Source organism: Mrakia frigida (assembly GCF_051309035.1).
Source record: "Mrakia frigida strain ATCC 22029 unplaced genomic scaffold BDY24scaffold_22, whole genome shotgun sequence".
NCBI classification, from domain to species: domain Eukaryota; kingdom Fungi; phylum Basidiomycota; class Tremellomycetes; order Cystofilobasidiales; family Mrakiaceae; genus Mrakia; species Mrakia frigida.
In genome coordinates this window covers 479,745-495,295 of record NW_027481259.1, presented here as the reverse complement: position 1 = coordinate 495,295, position 15,551 = coordinate 479,745, and the positions used below count along the sequence as shown (strand labels likewise).

The 15,551-nt window shown below is 54.7% G+C and overlaps 4 protein-coding genes across 4 annotated transcripts; 1 reads left to right on the top strand and 3 right to left on the bottom strand.

Annotated features, from left to right (window-relative positions):
- Positions 1–204: 204 nt before the first annotated feature.
- BDY24DRAFT_416625 (O-acetylhomoserine aminocarboxypropyltransferase/cysteine synthase family protein) lies at positions 205–2,864 on the top strand (the record flags this gene model as incomplete). The annotated part of the gene is made up of 18 exons (XM_076643608.1): positions 205–241; positions 329–404; positions 540–576; positions 679–705; positions 788–935; positions 1,000–1,025; positions 1,101–1,222; positions 1,287–1,366; positions 1,455–1,527; positions 1,596–1,629; positions 1,660–1,722; positions 1,792–1,894; positions 1,962–2,070; positions 2,171–2,315; positions 2,406–2,482; positions 2,545–2,569; positions 2,658–2,779; positions 2,852–2,864. The coding sequence occupies 18 exons, from the start codon at positions 205–207 to the stop codon at positions 2,862–2,864; spliced, it is 1,317 nt and encodes a 438-aa protein (XP_076495242.1).
- Positions 2,865–3,058: 194 nt separating this feature from the next.
- BDY24DRAFT_394549 (MFS transporter) lies at positions 3,059–5,826 on the bottom strand. Its single transcript, XM_076641191.1, has 11 exons — positions 5,356–5,826; positions 5,112–5,274; positions 4,986–5,016; positions 4,715–4,856; positions 4,339–4,637; positions 4,120–4,191; positions 3,929–4,058; positions 3,716–3,855; positions 3,570–3,648; positions 3,429–3,507; positions 3,059–3,351 (listed from the first exon to the last, which is right to left on the bottom strand). The coding sequence occupies exons 1-11, from the start codon at positions 5,691–5,693 to the stop codon at positions 3,202–3,204; spliced, it is 1,623 nt and encodes a 540-aa protein (XP_076495241.1). The 5' UTR covers positions 5,694–5,826; the 3' UTR covers positions 3,059–3,201.
- Positions 5,827–5,913: 87 nt separating this feature from the next.
- BDY24DRAFT_394547 (MFS transporter) lies at positions 5,914–9,074 on the bottom strand. The gene is made up of 14 exons (XM_076641190.1): positions 8,576–9,074; positions 8,399–8,458; positions 8,280–8,297; positions 8,090–8,189; positions 7,890–8,004; positions 7,631–7,789; positions 7,485–7,552; positions 7,247–7,404; positions 7,115–7,176; positions 6,938–7,047; positions 6,632–6,852; positions 6,340–6,541; positions 6,094–6,267; positions 5,914–6,011 (listed from the first exon to the last, which is right to left on the bottom strand). The coding sequence occupies exons 1-13, from the start codon at positions 9,046–9,048 to the stop codon at positions 6,112–6,114; spliced, it is 1,902 nt and encodes a 633-aa protein (XP_076495240.1). The 5' UTR covers positions 9,049–9,074; the 3' UTR covers positions 5,914–6,011; positions 6,094–6,111.
- A 558-nt stretch (positions 9,075–9,632) lies between these two features.
- On the bottom strand, positions 9,633–15,384 carry BDY24DRAFT_119276 (uncharacterized protein). The gene is made up of 5 exons (XM_076635925.1): positions 15,084–15,384; positions 14,755–14,975; positions 13,678–14,605; positions 11,659–13,608; positions 9,633–11,579 (listed from the first exon to the last, which is right to left on the bottom strand). Exons 2-5 carry the CDS (start codon positions 14,887–14,889, stop codon positions 9,766–9,768), a joined length of 4,827 nt encoding a protein of 1,608 aa, XP_076495239.1. The 5' UTR covers positions 14,890–14,975; positions 15,084–15,384; the 3' UTR covers positions 9,633–9,765.
- Between the last annotated feature and the right edge of the window lie 167 nt (positions 15,385–15,551).

Here is a 15,551-nt window from a genome sequence, read left to right as displayed (position 1 = left end):
TGGTCGGATCTCTTCTTCTCTTAGAGACAGTGTAGGAAGTAGTAATATCTCTGGCAGGAAAATCATGGGAGTCGCCCAGAGAAACACGACAGCAAGACGAGAGCTGACGCGTCGGCTCAATCCTCTCTTCGCTTCTCCTCTGCCTTCTTCCCTCTCAACCACATCCTTCTTCGTTCTCAGCAACTTCACCCCGAAGAATCGATCATGGCTTCTCACTTCGATACCCTTCAGCTTCACGCAGGTGAGGAATCCAGCCGTCGTCGACCACGTCTTTTGATCAGCGCGTCCTCACTTCATTCCTCCTCCTCCTCTTCCATCTTTCGTTCAGGCCACGAGCCCGATGTTGCTTCCAACAGTCGAGCCGTTCCCATCTACGCTTCCACTTCCTTCGTCTTCAAGACCACGTAAGTCCGAAGCAGTCTTTCAATCACTCAAAGTCGTGCTGCTTTCCTGGCGGCTTTGCTCAAACGTCTCTGGCTAGTTCATCGAAGAGCAGTGTTTAGAACTGACCGTTCCTTACCGCTTGGTTCCATCTTCAGTGCTCAGGCAGCAGCGATCATGGCTTTGGAGGAAGCGGTTCGTCGCGTCTCGTCTCCATCCCGATCCCGCTCTTTTCCTCCCCTTCGCTTCCTTCCAGCCAACGCCGCCTGCTTCTTCTCTTTCTCTTCGAATCTTCAGGGAAACGACTACTCTCGAATCGGAAACGTGAGTCACTTCTCGTCCTGCTCTTCTCGCCGACGACAAGGACCAGCGGCCGAGCGCCATCTCCTTTCTCTTTCTCTCTCAGCCTACCGTCGCAGTCTTCGAGGATCGCATCACTGCCTTGGAAGGAGGGACCGCTGCCGTTGCTGCTAGCTCCGGTCAATCAGCTCAGATCATGGCTCTCAGTGCGATTTGCTCGGCGGGGGACAACATCGTTTCGACCTCTTGCTTGGGTGAGTTTCTTCTCGTCCTTCGAAACCGAATATCTCAGCTCACCCAGAACATCTTTCGGTTCAGATGGTGGAACCTACAACCAGTTCAAAGTGAGCTTTTGATGCTCGACTCCTCGAGAAGGAATCGAAGGGCGAACCGACGCGTCGACCTTCTTCCTTTCGCAGGTCTTCCTCAAACGCTTCGGGATCACCGTGAAACTCGTCGAAGCAGACAACCCAGATGATTTTGAGAAGCTGATTGACGACAAGACCAAGGCCATTTACCTCGAATCTATCTCAAACTCGAAGTGAGCTCGAATCGAGACGCGTCGTTCCCGTTCGTCGTCGTTGACTCGCTGTTCTTCCTCACAGGTTCAACGTTCCCGATCTTCCCAAGTTCGCTACTCTCGCTCATAAGTATGAAATTCCTCTCATCGTCGATAACACCTTTGGTGAGTGGACAAGACTCAAGAAAGGAAAGGGAAGCAAAGCCGGGTTCTTGACGCGCGGTCTTGCTGACTTTTCCCTCTTCTTCCTTAGGTGCTGGAGGCTATCTCATACGACCCATCGATCACGGAGCTGATATTGTTGTTCATTCGGCTACCAAATGGATGTGAGTTGAACGCGTCTGTCTTTGTCTCTGCTTCGAACTGACTCCTTCCTCTTTTGTTCGTTGCGAAGCGGAGGGCATGGAACGACCATCGCCGGAGTCGTTGTTGACGGAGGAAAGTTTGACTAGGCTAAGAGTGGAAAGTTTCCTGCCATCGCAGGTCCTGCTCAAGGCTATCACGGACTCAACTTTGCGGAGGTGAGTGTTTCTCGATCTTTTCTTTTCTTCTATGTACGGGCCTCACCTTCAAAATCTGCTTCTCTCCAGACCTTCGGAAACATTGCCTTCGCTGTCGCTGTTCGAGCAGATGTTCTTCGAGATCTTGGCTCGGCTTTGAATCCGTTTGCAGCTCAGCAACTTCTCATCGGTGGTGAGTCAGATTTCTTCTTTTCTCTTTTCGGCTCCCCTCTCTGACAAATCTTCTCGACCTCGAACAGTCGAAACCCTCTCCCTCCGAGTCCAGAGGAACGTCGACAACACTCTCGCTCTTGCTCGATGGCTCGAAAAGCATCCTGCTGTCGCCTGGATTTCCTACCCTGGACTCGAGTCAGTCGTGTCGTCTTTCGTCCCATCTTCGCTTCTTCTGTGCTCACCACCCTTTCGCTGGGACTCCTCCAGATCTCATCCCTCTCACGAGACCTCCAAGCGAATGTATTCGACCCGGAACAGGATTCGGAGGAGTCTTCAGCTTTGGACTGAGAGGAGAAGACCCGTCGATTGGATCGTTCGTTGTTGATCATCTCAAGCTCGCAAGTCACTCAGCCAACGTTGGAGATGCGAAGACTCTAGTGGTGAGTTTATCATCCTTTTCTTCGACGGGATATTGAGGTGTTGAGCTCCAAAAAGCGCGCTGAGCCTTTTCTTTCGATGCGTCTCTCCAGATCCATCCCGCTTCGACGACGCACGCTCAGTTGAACGAGGAAGAGCAGAGAGCTTTTGGGGTCACTCCCGAAATTAAGTTTCTACCACCCGTACCTCACTGAATGTGATCTGAGCTCACTTGGTTCTTTTCGTTTCCAGTGATTCGAGTCTCCGTCGGGATCGAGTTCATCGACGACGTTCGCCCCTCTTCCCTCTCTTCGTCCTTTTTCGACTCGTCACTTTCGGCTGAACCTCAGTGCTTGAATTTCCAGATCATCGCCGACTTCGCTCAAGCCTTCGAAGCGACTGGGAAGGCGATCAGTAGCTGGGACACCACGGTCGACGCGACTCGAAATGGAAGTGAAGTCACCCCCAAACTGGATCACGAAGCCTTGTAAGCTTTAGCTATTACGTAGCACTCAGGTTTGAGCCTTCACTGACATCGGGCCTCAATCTCTCTCGGCAGGTCTGAGGTCTGAGGGTTGACGAGGGACGATCAGAAGAGGCGTCTCGTCGGCGGGGTTTCTTTTTGTTTCTATCGACGACCAGTATGAGCATGACGACCTTATATGTCCAGCTTCTTTAGTACATTGCCTCCTCCGAATGGGGAGACGTGAGCGTCTGGCTCGCAGAATTCGGTACTCTTTCTCTGGCTTTTCTCGACGTCGTGAGCTTTGAATCCCAACAGAGATTAAGGATGCTCGTAGAGATACAGTGAACGATCTAGATTAGAAGATCGAACTCTAGATAAAACGAAGTAGAGAAGTTGGAGATGAAAACACGAGATAGAAGATCGAGAAGCTCTCCTCGACATGCTTACGACCTGTCGCTGTACTTGCTCCCCGCCCGAATTCTCGCGCCGTAGCGGAAGAAAACGAACGGCAGGGGAGCCATGAGTGAGAGCAAACCTCCCAACAGGCAACCTGCGCCGACGGGTCCGAGCTTGAGGTACATTTGGTTGCTGAACTGTTCACGCCGAACCGGGAAGACGCGTCAGATCGAGGAGAGAGAGACGCGACGAGAAGAGGAGAGAGGCGACGTACGAGAGGGAAGCCAGCTGCGAAGGAAGATCGCATGAAGGAGTTGGAGGCCATGGCTGAAGCTGCGACGGGACGGTAGGCGCTAGAAAAGAAGGAAGGAGAGGTCAGGACGAGGGAGAGAAGAGGAGGAGGAGGGAGGCTCACTCGACGAGGAACGTGAAAACGCTCTGGAAACACAGAGTGACTCCTACGCCGAACGGGATACTCATGATCATGGGGACGACTGCGATGAGGAACGAAGGGGAGGTCAGCGGCTGAAAGAGAGTCGAACGGGAGGCGACTGAACTCACTCCAATGAACCTGCTTCAACGAGGTTCCAGCGAAGAGGAAGAGTCCCAGGGGGCAGAGGATCCCACCGAGCATTCCAGGGTATAGACGAGCCTCGGGAGGTGCGACTCCTCCGTTGGCTTTGACTGAGCGGAGGTAGAGCCTGCCGCAAGAACGAAAAGGAGCAGGAGGTCAGCGACGCGTCAAGAAGCCTCGTCGAAATTTGTAGGACTCACTTATGCCAATAGGGTTGCGAAAGAGCAGCCATCACCATACCGATTCCAACTCCAAGAAAAGAGAGACCCGACTCCTGCAGCGAGAAGCCGTGGATTCTACGAAAGACGAAGGGGAACGAGTTGAAATTCACTGAGAACCGACGCGTCAGTTTTGAGACCAAGAATGGTGCGAGCGAGAACGATGGACGAACGGTAGAGGACTCCGAGAAGAACAGAAGTCCAGAGGTTCAGAAGGAGAGCCATAGGTTCCGTCGCGATGATTTCTGTAGGAAAGAAGGAGAAAGCCGAGACGTGGGTCAGTTCAACGACATTTCGCCCCTTCTACTCGACACCACGCTTCATTCCCACACCAAATCTTCAAACCCAGTCTGCCAAGCACTTATCCGTATAGATGAGAAACAAGGACTCACTAAACGGCGTCGTACAACTCTTCTTCAACGCAGCAACGAAGCTCTTCTCCTCCCTCTCCGCAGGAGCGTACCACCTCTCCTCCCCCGTCTCCTTCCTCATCTGCATAGCCTTCCTCTTCAGGATTGTCGGTCCGTGCGTCTCAGGGACGAAGAGTGCGAGCAGGACAAGCTCCACCGTGCTCCAAAGGATAATTACCCAGTACGTCCAACGCCAGGACGTGTTCTGGTTGATGAACCCTGCGAGGAGGGGACCGAGGATGGGACCGATGAAGGGAGAGACGGTGTAGAACGCCATGGGTCTGGATGAGACGAAGAAAGAGTGAGGGGATGTTAGCGGTCGAATAGGAGAAGGAGAGAAAGGGAAGACGCGACTGACGGTCCAACTTTGTCGTTCTCGAAGAGATCGGAGACTGAGCCTCCTGCGACGGATAGGAAAGCGGATCCAGCAAAGCCCGTGAGGAATCGGAAGATCATCTCGACGGCGATGTTGTTTGCGAAGGCGACGGGGAAGTTGAGAACTGGAGAGGGAGAAGAAGGGAGGAGTGGTGGAACGCGATCAGCCTTCTGTGGTTTCCGTCGAAGCCATTTAGAGCGAAGATCCGACAGCTAGGTAGGAACCGGCAGCAGAGAGAGCTAGTCTTGCTCACGAATGAAACCCGAGAACGAGAAGAAGTAAACCTGAGAAAAGAAAAGCGTCGGAGGGACGACGGCCGAGAGTCAGCCTCGAGCTCAACCGACGACTCTCTCCCTCTCTAAGATCGCGAAGGACTCACCCTATTCCTCCCCAAGAATTCAGAAAGAGGCCCTAACAGCAAAGGTCCTACTCCCAGTCCAAGAACGAAGAGCGAGATCGAAAGGATGGCGACCTCAGGCGACACTCCTAGGTCTCGTTCCATCCCTGCGTAGGTTGAGGCGGCCATCGACGAGGTACAGGTTCTGTATGTATATATATATATATATATGAGAAGGGTCAGCTAAACATGTTAGATACGAGAAGAGTAAGATGAGAATACCCACACGCAAGCAGCAGCAGAGGATATGACCAAAACAGCCAACCATTTCCTCCCCCCCGATCTGTTCGTTGGACGAAGAGGATCCTGAGGTCCTGAGAACCCAACTCTCCAAGGATCCTTATCCGTCTCCTCCTTGGAGTGGTCGACGGGCGAGGTGGGAGGCGTAAGAGAAGCCGGGCGAGAAGGTTGCTGCTTCTCGAGGTCGTTGGAAGGGGAAGAGGCGGAGGGAAGCGAAGAGGAAGGAGGAGGAGTTGAGCTCGAGAAATTCGAGTCTTCGCGAGGCGTTGGGGTCGGAGAAAGCGTGATGGAGGATTGTAGAGAGGTTCGAGATGGATCAGGCATAGCGTCCCCTCCGACTGCTGAGCCGAAAGATCTAGAAGGAAGAGGGAGGGTGAGGTTGTTGGCGTTGAGAGGAAGAGGAAAGGAAGGGGGTCGAAAGACCCATCGACACGAAGTGGAGGTTCGAAAGTTGTTTGGCGATCAGGATTCGTTCGGAAGCTTTGAAAGCAGGGGTCAATTTATAAGCTCTGTGTATTCTGCTGGAGGAAGCCCCCTTGGAGAGGAGAGATGCAGGTTAAATCAAGAGCCGTCGAAAAAAAGGGGAGTGCCATGGCTCTCGGAACGCGTCGACTCGTTGATCTTTCGAGCTCGAACGAAGACCTGAGAAACAAAAAGAAACCGAAGATAAGGATACAGTACTAATGCTACAACATAATGCGAAAAAAGTAACCGAAATCGATACCAGAGATGTGAACCAAGATCAAGGTCCTCCGCCTCCTCCTGCACCCTCCCTCGTCCGCTCGGATCCTCCTCCAGCTTCCTCGTCGCCCTCCACCACAACCACATCCTTCTCAGCATCCTCAACGGTCTGACTAGGTACGAACTTTGACCATCTCCGGATCCGTTCACCGTAAACCTGCGCGTCGAAAGGAAGAGTCGGTCAGCAGAGAGACGAGACGCGACAACCGAGGAAAGCGACGGAACTCACGTAGAAGAGGATCGGCGCTGGGAAGAAAACTAGGCAGAGGAAGCCGAGTAAAGAGCAAGCCCATCCTGCTCCGAGCTTCTGAAACATTTGGTTCGAGAAGAGAGGGAAGAACCCGCCGAAAAGGAACCTGAGGAAGTTGCTTCCTGCGAGAACAGACCCCATCTGATACTGGTACGTGTCGGAGAAGTAGGCGAGGACAGACCTGGTAGCAGAAGAAAGAAGAGCGAGGAGGAAGGTCAAACATTGCGAGAGAAGAACAAGCAGTAAGAATGAGGAACAAGCCAGAACGAACATAGTGAGGCCTAGCTGGCCAATTCCAAAGATCACACCGCTTGCCGTAGGGGCCATCCAGTGAACCTGATCCGCACTCGTCCAGCCCAGCCAGAAGAGGGCGATGGGAAGGAGTCCAGCTCCGATGATCCCGAACCAGAGCCGCTCTTCGGGAGCTGCTCGTCCCGCCGGCGAGCGGGAGGCAGCTCGAGCGTAGATTGAGTTGGTGTACATGGCGATGGGCTGTAAGAAAATGAGAAAGTCAGAGGTGAAAGAGCGGGAACTCCGAGGCGAAGGAGCAGAAGCCAACGAGAAAAAAGAAACGTACGACGGAGACGACGAATCCAATCAAGCATGCGATGAACGGTAGACCGGCGTTTCCTTGACTCCAGCCTCGTTCTGCCACGAAGATGAACGGGTATGCTGAGAAGTACAGATCTGCAGAAGGAGATCGGAAGACACGTCAGTGTGCGTCGAAAGCAACTGTTTTTGAAAGTGGGCTCACTGAGAATCCCATACAGGAAACTGACGTGCAGTGAGAGCAGTAGTACAATCGGCTCGCAGGTTCTGAATGAAGAAACACATAACGGGGGTCAGGTTGTGGAGCGGAAACCAGGACTGGAACTCGAAGACTCACAAAAACAAGAACGGCCGAACGAGATACTTCACGAGCTCCTCTCCCCATCCTCCCATCTTCCTTCCAGACTCGTAAGCAGTGATATGATGGGCTCCGATCTCCTTAGCGAGACGTCCAGCTCGAGCTCGTAGGATTTGAGGAGCATACGTCTCGGGAATCTGAGGGACGGACAACAAACAGCTCGATTAGCTCTTCAGAGAGGAAGGGAAAAAGAGGAAGCCGGAACGAGGGAACGTACGAGAAGGAGTGCGAGCAGAAACATAACGAAGCAGAAGAGCGTTTGCGTGTGGGCGAGCCATCTCCAACCTAAGGTGAGAGAAGGACGCGTCTGAATCAGCCTTCGACTTCCGCTCCTCTTCCCTTTCTCGATGACGTTCAACTCACCGGCATACTGAGCGATAAATCCACCGATGAGGGGCCCAAGCGTAGGTCCTCCAAATCTTCCTACTCCTGCGAGAGTCAAAGGGAGTCCAATCTCGTCCTCGTTGAAGAGGTCATTCGCCATGGCAGGGCCGTGAGACATCGAAGCAGATCCGCAGAGTCCTGGATCGAAAGGAATCAAAGAAATGAAGCTCGATTAGCACGGGAGGACCGTAGAAGAATCAAGTCGATAGGCGAAAGGACTTGAAGGAGAAGAACCAACCGGAGAGAAAGCGAAGCACGAGGAACGTCTCGAGGTTTTGTGCGAGACCGACTCCCAGGCTGAAGAGAGTGAAGAAGAGGAAGGAGAGAATCATGACAGGGCGACGGCCGTACATCTACGCAGAGTCCAAGGAAAAATAAGAACAGCGTGAGCAAGAGGGAGCGGGACGCAGGGAAAGAGGGTCGACGAAAACGACTTACTTCTCCCAGCGGAGCGGTGACCAGCGACGATATGGCAAGGCCAGTGAGGTAAAGAGTAGTTCCGACGATGATGATCTCCCTGCTTGTTCCAAACTCGGCTCTGGAAATGAGGTACAAGTCAGATCTCGTTCGTCAACCTCGTTCATCCTCGTTGTTCTCGTTCCGGATTCCGACTAAGAACGTTACTCACGCTAACTGAGCGTTCCCTCTGTTTGAGAAACCAACCCAAAACATCGGTGGATCAGTAAAATAAACGATCTACGACGCGCCCAGCGACGAAAGAACGAGGAAGAGGATGACGGAACTCACGAGGTGAACAAACTGATCGCCAAAGTCCCACAGGTCATCTCGAAAGCAGCTCCAACCATACTGAAGTAGACAACACCCCCAAGAGACCATCTAGAGTCAGCGAACGGATCCTGACTGCAGGGACGCAGAGCAGCTCATTCAAGATCGAACTTCAGCCCACTTGGAAACCAAACTCACATGCTCCACTTCTTCAAGCTCCCCCATTGCCTAGGATCCCCAGCATCCACGTTCTGGAAGCATACGACATAAGGATCCTCTGGCGATCCTGATCCACTATGTATCGGTTCTGATTTCTCTCCAGGGATCGTCGGAGAAATCAACCCATTCGGAGAGGTCGAGGGACGAAGCTCAACTCCTCCTCCTTCTCCTTCCTCCCTGTTGACGGTCACAAACGACCTCATCGATGCTCTCCTAGATCGAGCATGTAGTGGGGGATGCGCTGGAGGCGCGTGGAAGTCGTGTATGGGTTCGAGAGAGGAGGAGGAGTGGTTGTCGTGCGAGGTCGAGGAAGGTGAAGGGAAGGAATCATGGGAGGACGAGGAGGTTGGACGAGCTGCTGCTTTTGGGCGAGGACGGAGGGAGTGCTGAGAGAGGGAGCTCGTTCGATGAGTTGAGGTGGGTCTAGTAGTGGTCAGAGGTGGATCGTCCATCGGACGAAAGGGGGTCAGGGTTGGAGAGAAGGAAGGAGAGAGGATTCAAGGCGAGGTTCGTCGAGACCCCGCGACTCATTCGAGTCGTCAAGGAGGAGATAGATAGTTAGCAGCAAACTTTTTTTTGGCTTCTTGTGTAAAGACCTCGAGCTTCCACATCGCCTTCTCTCAACAAACTTCTCGCCAAAGCTCATCGAAGATCACGAAAGATCCTCCTGGATGTTCGCGTCGTCCGACTGCTGTTCGACCTGTTCTTTGCTCTCCTCTCTTTTCTTCTACTCGACAGGTCCTGCAGATCCTGCATGCTGAAACACTACGTGGTAAGCAATTCTTCTTCAAGAGCTTCAAAGGGCAAATTGAGGTTCCCGCTGCTGAAGCGTGAGAAGAGAAGGTCGCGTCGAGGTCGATTCATCCGACTCGATACCGTTCCCACCAGCGTCAAGAAAGGATGAAGGCATGTCAAATTCTGCACAGCAGAAAATAGAAAAAGAAAGTAGGGAAGGAAGAAACGAAATGATCAACAAAGGGAGTTACAGAGAGTGAAGAGAGGGAAAGAGCGAACATGAAGAGATCAAGAAAAGCCAACGAAACCAATAGAAGAGGGAGAGAAAACATGGAACGTGAGGGAGATGTATATAGAAAGAGATGGAGAGGGGAAGAAAGAAGAGGAACGAAAGGAAAGCAAGAAGAAAGAAACGAGGACGACCCGACTCCTGCTCAAAGCTCAATCACCACCCCACCCGAACACTTACAGCCCACCTCCCTGAAGTCCAGATGGTTTAAAGGCGATCCCCAAGGGACCGGCTGCCTCTTCGGGTCCACGAACCTCCCCTTCGCGCCTCCTCCTCGTCCTGAAGCAGCCGAAGTCGGCGAGGGAAGTTCGACGCTGTTGTTGAACTCTGGCGTCGACCAAACCCTCGGACTCATGCTTTCGCTCGCCTGATGAGCCCTCAGCACCCATTGCCCACTCTCCTGTCCCATCGCACTAGCTCCATCGTCGTACTCGTCCTGGACCGGAGGAGCGACGGAGCAGATGGCCGCTGCTGGTCCTCCGCTCGAAGGTTTGACGTAGGAACCGAGGGAGGAGGCGAGGTTGGTGAAGGAGAATCGAGAGGAGGAGATTTGGGAGGAAGAGGTTGATGCTGGTGGTCCAACGGAGGAAGTGAAGGAAGAAGAGGAGAGGACGGTGACGTGGTTGTTGTAGGTTGCTGAGCGGGAGACGGGAGGACTGGCTCGAGCGAGGGGAGCGGAGAAGGATCGATAGGCGGTAGGGGAGATGGGATTTCGGTTTGGAGTGGAAGGGTTGGCAAAGGCACTGATAGGAGGATCGTTGTATCCAACGCCGGAGTAGGTAGCGGCTGTTGAGATGGGAGGAGGGACGTGGTCGAGAGGGAGGACGGGGAAGGTGTCGTTGGCCGTCTCCGGGTTGGGTGAGATTGGCACGAACCAGGCGGCGAAAGGTTTGATGTCTTCTTCGAGGTTGGCGAAGAGGACGAGAGGTTCCTCAGCTGGAGGGGTAGCGACGGCGGGTCCGGAGGGGAACGTCCATTGCTTGACCATCGAGGCTCGACGAGGATCCGGAGCTGGTGCATCTGCCGATGCTGAGAAGGTAGGAGGGAGGAAAGCGGGAAGGGAAACGACTGGGGAGGGAGCCGTGACGGTAGGCGTTCGAGGAGTAACGGTTGGGAGGTCGACGTTGACTTTTTGGACGGGAGTGAGAGGCATCGGAGTGGGAGGTTCGAGTTCGTCGTCGTAAAGAGCGAGATCGACGTCCTGTCCTTCTTCGTCCGAGTACGATTGTCCGTGACCGAAGTTGTCGGAGGTCTGACTGAGTCCATCGTCGATGTCGAGTCCCAAGGCGATGTTGTCGTCGCTCTCCTCGAAGCTCTCGTCGAAACTCTCCTCCTGATCGAGGTACGCCCCTTCGCTCCCTTCTTCCTCCTCCTCCTCGACCAAACTCTCCAACGGCCTCAGAGTAGGAATAACTCCGAAGTCGACCATATCGATCTCCGCTCCGTTCTTTCCACCCCAAGATCCGTACGACGGTTCGTTCTCGTCGACGTCCGTTGATCCGCTGAGTGAGTTGGTCCTTGACGTTGGTGCTCCGAACGAGAACCTCGACATCGATCCTGACGCGCCGGACATCGTTGAGCTGCCGGAGGAGTTGCTGCTGAGAGGAGGAGTGGGAGGAGTCCGAGCCTTGTCCTGTTCGATCTGGAGTGCTCGAGAACGACGATCCTCCTCGAGGGCTTCGGTGAGATCCTGCTCGTACTGGGCCTCTCTCGAACGACGATCCTCGTCGACCGCTTCGGCGATCTTCCTCTCCCTGATGTCCATCTCCTCCTTGACAGCATCCTCAGCGGCCTTCCTGCACTCCTCCGACCGAGCGAGAGAAGCAGCGAGGGAGAAGAGCTGGTCTCGCATCTCACTGACGAGTCGAGCCTGCGCTGCGACGTGAGCGGCGGCGGTGTCGTCTGGAGCCTTGGTCGAGGCTGAGGTTGCTGAATCGAGGGAAGCGAGTCGATCCCCGACTGAAGACGACATCAAAAAGGGAGAACAGTCAGTGAGGGTTGAAGGAAGAAGGAAGAAAGGGGAAGCAAGATGGCTCACGTTTTCGAATCCTCTCCCGTGCCAAATCTCTCTCGACTCCACCGATTCTCTTCTCCTCCGCCAACTTCTCCTCCAACCCTTTACATCTCGACCTCCACCCATCGATATCCTCCGCCAGCGAGTCCCTCTCAGCCTCCGCAATCTCCAGCCTCTCCCTCAAAGCATCCCCAAACTCCTGATCTCGATCCCCTTCCTCCTCCTCTTCTCGACCAAAGTCTCGACTCAATCTCCCGCTGGGAGACGAGATCGAGTCAAAGTGCTCTCGACTCGGAATGATGACCTCCTGGACGTGCTCGTCTTCGTCCTCCTCCTCGTGAATTGAAGCAGTTGGCTCCTCCTCCTCTTCCCGTTCTCCGACGTCCGAGAGGATCCGTCGAGCGTGAGGAACGTTGGCTGATTCGAAGGACCCGAGGGACATAGGTCGAGTAGGACACTTGGCTTGACCTCGTTGAGATCCTCGCGTGCCGGTAGAGAGAGCAATGGAAGGAGAGGGAGCAGGGGAGACGCTGACGGGTCGACCGTGAGGGACGGAGGGAGAGGGAGCTGGAGATTTGTGGTAGGAGATGGAGGATCGCCTTTTGTCGGATCCTGGTGTCGACGGGGAGGGAGAGGAAGCGGATCGACCGTAAGGAGTGGAGGAGGATCCCGACGAAACCGACGACGAAATCGAGGACGATGCTTTGTTCGACGGGTGAGGTCGACCGACTCCGATCCCTCCATACCTGGGGATGGCGGCTCCTTCTGCTGGTGATCCTCCGAACGAGGAGCCTGACGCGTCCGATCGAGAGCTGCGAGGGGAGGGAGAAGGCGAAGCGAGACTCAAACTGAGAGTTCGAAGACCTCGAGGAGGTGGGGAGGTGAAAGAGGAGTTGGGTCCCGGAGACGCGAGGGTGAGAGGTCGAAGGACGCGTTTTGACGGTGAGGAAGTGGTGGATTTTGGTCGAGTGGAGGTAGGAGATGGTGGAGGTGGTGATGGTGCTCCGAAGGTAGCTGGAGGAAGAGTGTACGAGGCTGATGGGGAGGGAGGGAAGGAGAAGTTCGAGCTTGGGATGGGAGTTCGATCCTCATCCGTCGACGGCTCGAGCTCGGTTGGAGGAAGAGCGAGAGCCTCCTCGAGTTGAGAGGACGACTGGGTAGGTGGAGATGGTCCTCGAGGGAAAGAGAAGGTCTTGAACCGCTTGGTCTCGGTAACGGGTTCCGCTGTCGGCGAGAGCTGGGTGGGAGAGGAGAGGGAGCGGTGAAGGACGGGAGGTTCGACGAGGGCAGGTTGGGAGGGAGGACGAGCTCCGAACGAGAACGTCTTCATTCGATCTCCAGGGACGATGGGTTTTGGGGCGGATTGGAAGGGAGGAGGAGAGGGAGCTCGAACCGTTGGAGGTGGTGGAGGAGGAGCTGCGAAAGGCGACGAGGACGAGAGTCCTGCGTCGAGCTCAGGCGAGAGCGTGGGCGACATCCTCGGTTTGGCGAAGGAGAAGGTTTGGAACCTCTTCTTCTCCTCGTGGACGAACGATGAGCTCGACGAAGCTGCTGGAGCTGAAGCAGGGGGAAGAGGCGACCAGGTTGGAGTGGTTCCTCCAAATCCTCCTCCTCCGAACTTCGAAGGGACGTAGACATCCCCAGGCAGACTAGCCGTCCCGTCCTCTTCCTCCTCCTCCTCTTCTTCCTCGACGATTCCTCCTAGTCCTGTCGAAGACGAGAAGCCATCGACTCCAGTTCTTGGGCTCGTCGACATGGTCGTGGGCGGACTGCCTGACGCTCCGAATCCTGGCGAGAGGGAGGAAGGAGTGGTAGAAGAGGACGACGACGAGGAGGAGTTGGGAGAGTTGGATCCGATGGAGGAGAGGGAGAGGAGGACCGAAGCTGGTAGTCGTTTCCCGAACGAGTTGCGTTTGGCGAGTCGAGAGGAGGAGGACGAGGATTGGGAGGTAGGGAAAGCGAAGGGTTGGGACTCTGGATCGGCGACAAATCGAGTGAGCGATCAGTTGAGATTCGTGCCAGCAAAGAGGAACGTGCACTCACCCTCAGCTTCAACGATAGCATTATCGTCGCTCAGATCAGGCATCACGATCTTCTCAGCCTCCTGGACCGCTCCTCCTCCCCACCCGTTCGAACCCATCGCCGGCGACCTCTTCCCTTCCAAAGCCTCCAAAGCTCTCTTCCTAACATCTACAGCTGACAATCCAGAGTCCCTCTCCTCCTGAGCTTGGAACTTGGCTGCCGCTCCTGGGAGAAGCATAACGTCGAGCGACTCCCTCCTTGTCGAAACCGAGAGCGACCGTCGATGCGAGTGTCGTTTGGAAGCTGGCCGTTGCTTTCCTGGTGATGGTGGTGCAACGGGCGAGGTAGGGAAGTGAGAGGTGGAAGGGCTGGAGGTGTTGAACGAGGAGGTGAAGGAAGGAGAGGGACTCGAGGCCATGAAGGAAGAGGGTCGAGGACGAGGGAGGATCATCGAAGTTGGTCGACGGGAGGGTGAAGGTGAAACGGGAGTGGTAAGAGGGTTTGCCGATCTTGTAGGCGAAGGTCCTAGACCTAGAGGAGAAGGTCTTCCTCCCGAGATGGATATGCTCCTCGAGTGACCGTGTCCCTTGTTCTTCCCAGGACTGCTCGAGCTCTTGTTCGTTGGGCTGAGGTTGCTGCTGGGTCCTCCGACTGAAACGCTGTCCAACCCGAACGGACTGCTCTTGGATCTCGAGATGATGGATTTGAGGGAAGAAGCGGATCCTGCTGCTGAGGATTTCCTGTGGTGATGTCTCTTCTGAGCCGAGGAAGGCGAGGTCGCGGGATGGGAGGAGGAGGAAGGCGAAGGAGAGGGGGATCCTGCTCCTCCTGCTAGCGAGGAGAGCGAGTTTTGAGAGAGGGAGGACGAGATGGACGTTCCTGAAGCGATGGAGGAGGAGATGGAAGATCGTTTGGTAACGGATCGTTTTCCTTTTCGATAGTTTTTGAGCTGAAGAGAGAGAGGGGGTGGAAAAAACGAGAGAGGAGAGAGAGGGGAGCGAGGGAAGGAAGGAGGGTGAGAGTGAGAGGTCAGCTTTCGTTCTCTCTCGGCAACCGTTCGCCCTCAGAGGAAAGTATAGCTGCGATGAGGTTACTAACCTTCTTCCTAGCTGCTAAAAGGATCTCCTCCCTTCCTCTCTGCTCTGGAGTACTGACCGGAGGAGCAGCGAGCTCTGAGGATGCCGAGGTCGCGGAGGAGGTGGAAGCGTTGAGGTTGCTGCTGGTTGAAGCCATGGTTTTCCAGGGAGGGAAGGGCTGGTGGTTAGAGTAGAGTAGGGCGAGGCGGTGCTTGAGTGGTTCGGAAGGAAAGAAAGAGGAAGCTGTTGTCGAGGACGAGGCGAGGGGAAAGGAGGAAGACAGCGCGAAGGTGTCAGTCAACAGGGACGCTCTCCTTTCGTTCCTCTCCTCCTTCTTTGCGTGTAACTCACCAATAGAGACCGAGTGCTCTGGTTATCCCTTTGTATAGTCGAGGTTGTTGTAGAGAGAAAGCGATAATCCGGATCGCAGAGGAAGGAGAGGAGGAGGGAAGGAAGGAAGGACGCGTGTTGGCGACCTTGGAAGGGAAACCGAGGGAACGAAGAGAAGGATCGCCTTGGGAGAGAAGGGCCTCCTTTGCTTCGGAAGAGAGGGCTGGTATATAGAGAAGGGAGACTGAGTGTGGTGAGAAGGGAGGGAGATGGAGAAGAGAGGGACGGGAAGGGAGGAAGGGAAGGAGAGGTCGAAGCGGTTGAGGGAAGGAAAGGGAAACCGGTCTTGATTGGAATAACGATCGAAGCTTGTTGTCTTTCTGGCGCGTCTTTCTTTTATTTTGATGAGGTCGCGCAGGTATAGGAGGGAGGAAGAAGCAAGGCGAGATAGAGAAGGAAAGAAAATCTGCCCTTTGTCTCTCAATCGGG

What these genes read in the sequence shown, in the direction of transcription:
- BDY24DRAFT_119276 (XM_076635925.1), bottom strand. Translation starts at nt 14,889, where the DNA reads ATGGCTTCAACCAGCAGCAACCTCAACGCTTCCACCTCCTCCGCGACC. An exon ending in TGCTATCGTTGAAGCTGAGG is followed by an intron (nt 13,609 to 13,677) that starts GTGAGTGCACGT and finishes TCGCCGATCCAG; the next exon opens with AGTCCCAACCCTTCGCTTTC. An exon ending in ACGGGAGAGGATTCGAAAAC is followed by an intron (nt 11,580 to 11,658) that starts GTGAGCCATCTT and finishes TGTCGTCTTCAG; the next exon opens with TCGGGGATCGACTCGCTTCC.
- BDY24DRAFT_394549 (XM_076641191.1), bottom strand. Translation starts at nt 5,693, where the DNA reads ATGCCTGATCCATCTCGAACCTCTCTACAATCCTCCATCACGCTTTCT. An exon ending in TCCTCTGCTGCTGCTTGCGT is followed by an intron (nt 5,275 to 5,355) that starts GTGGGTATTCTC and finishes ATATACATACAG; the next exon opens with AACCTGTACCTCGTCGATGG. An exon ending in GAGAACGACAAAGTTGGACC is followed by an intron (nt 4,638 to 4,714) that starts GTCAGTCGCGTC and finishes CGTCTCATCCAG; the next exon opens with ACCCATGGCGTTCTACACCG.
- BDY24DRAFT_394547 (XM_076641190.1), bottom strand. Translation starts at nt 9,048, where the DNA reads ATGGACGATCCACCTCTGACCACTACTAGACCCACCTCAACTCATCGA. An exon ending in ATTTATCGCTCAGTATGCCG is followed by an intron (nt 7,553 to 7,630) that starts GTGAGTTGAACG and finishes CTCTCACCTTAG; the next exon opens with GTTGGAGATGGCTCGCCCAC. An exon ending in TTTCCTGTATGGGATTCTCA is followed by an intron (nt 7,048 to 7,114) that starts GTGAGCCCACTT and finishes CTCCTTCTGCAG; the next exon opens with ATCTGTACTTCTCAGCATAC.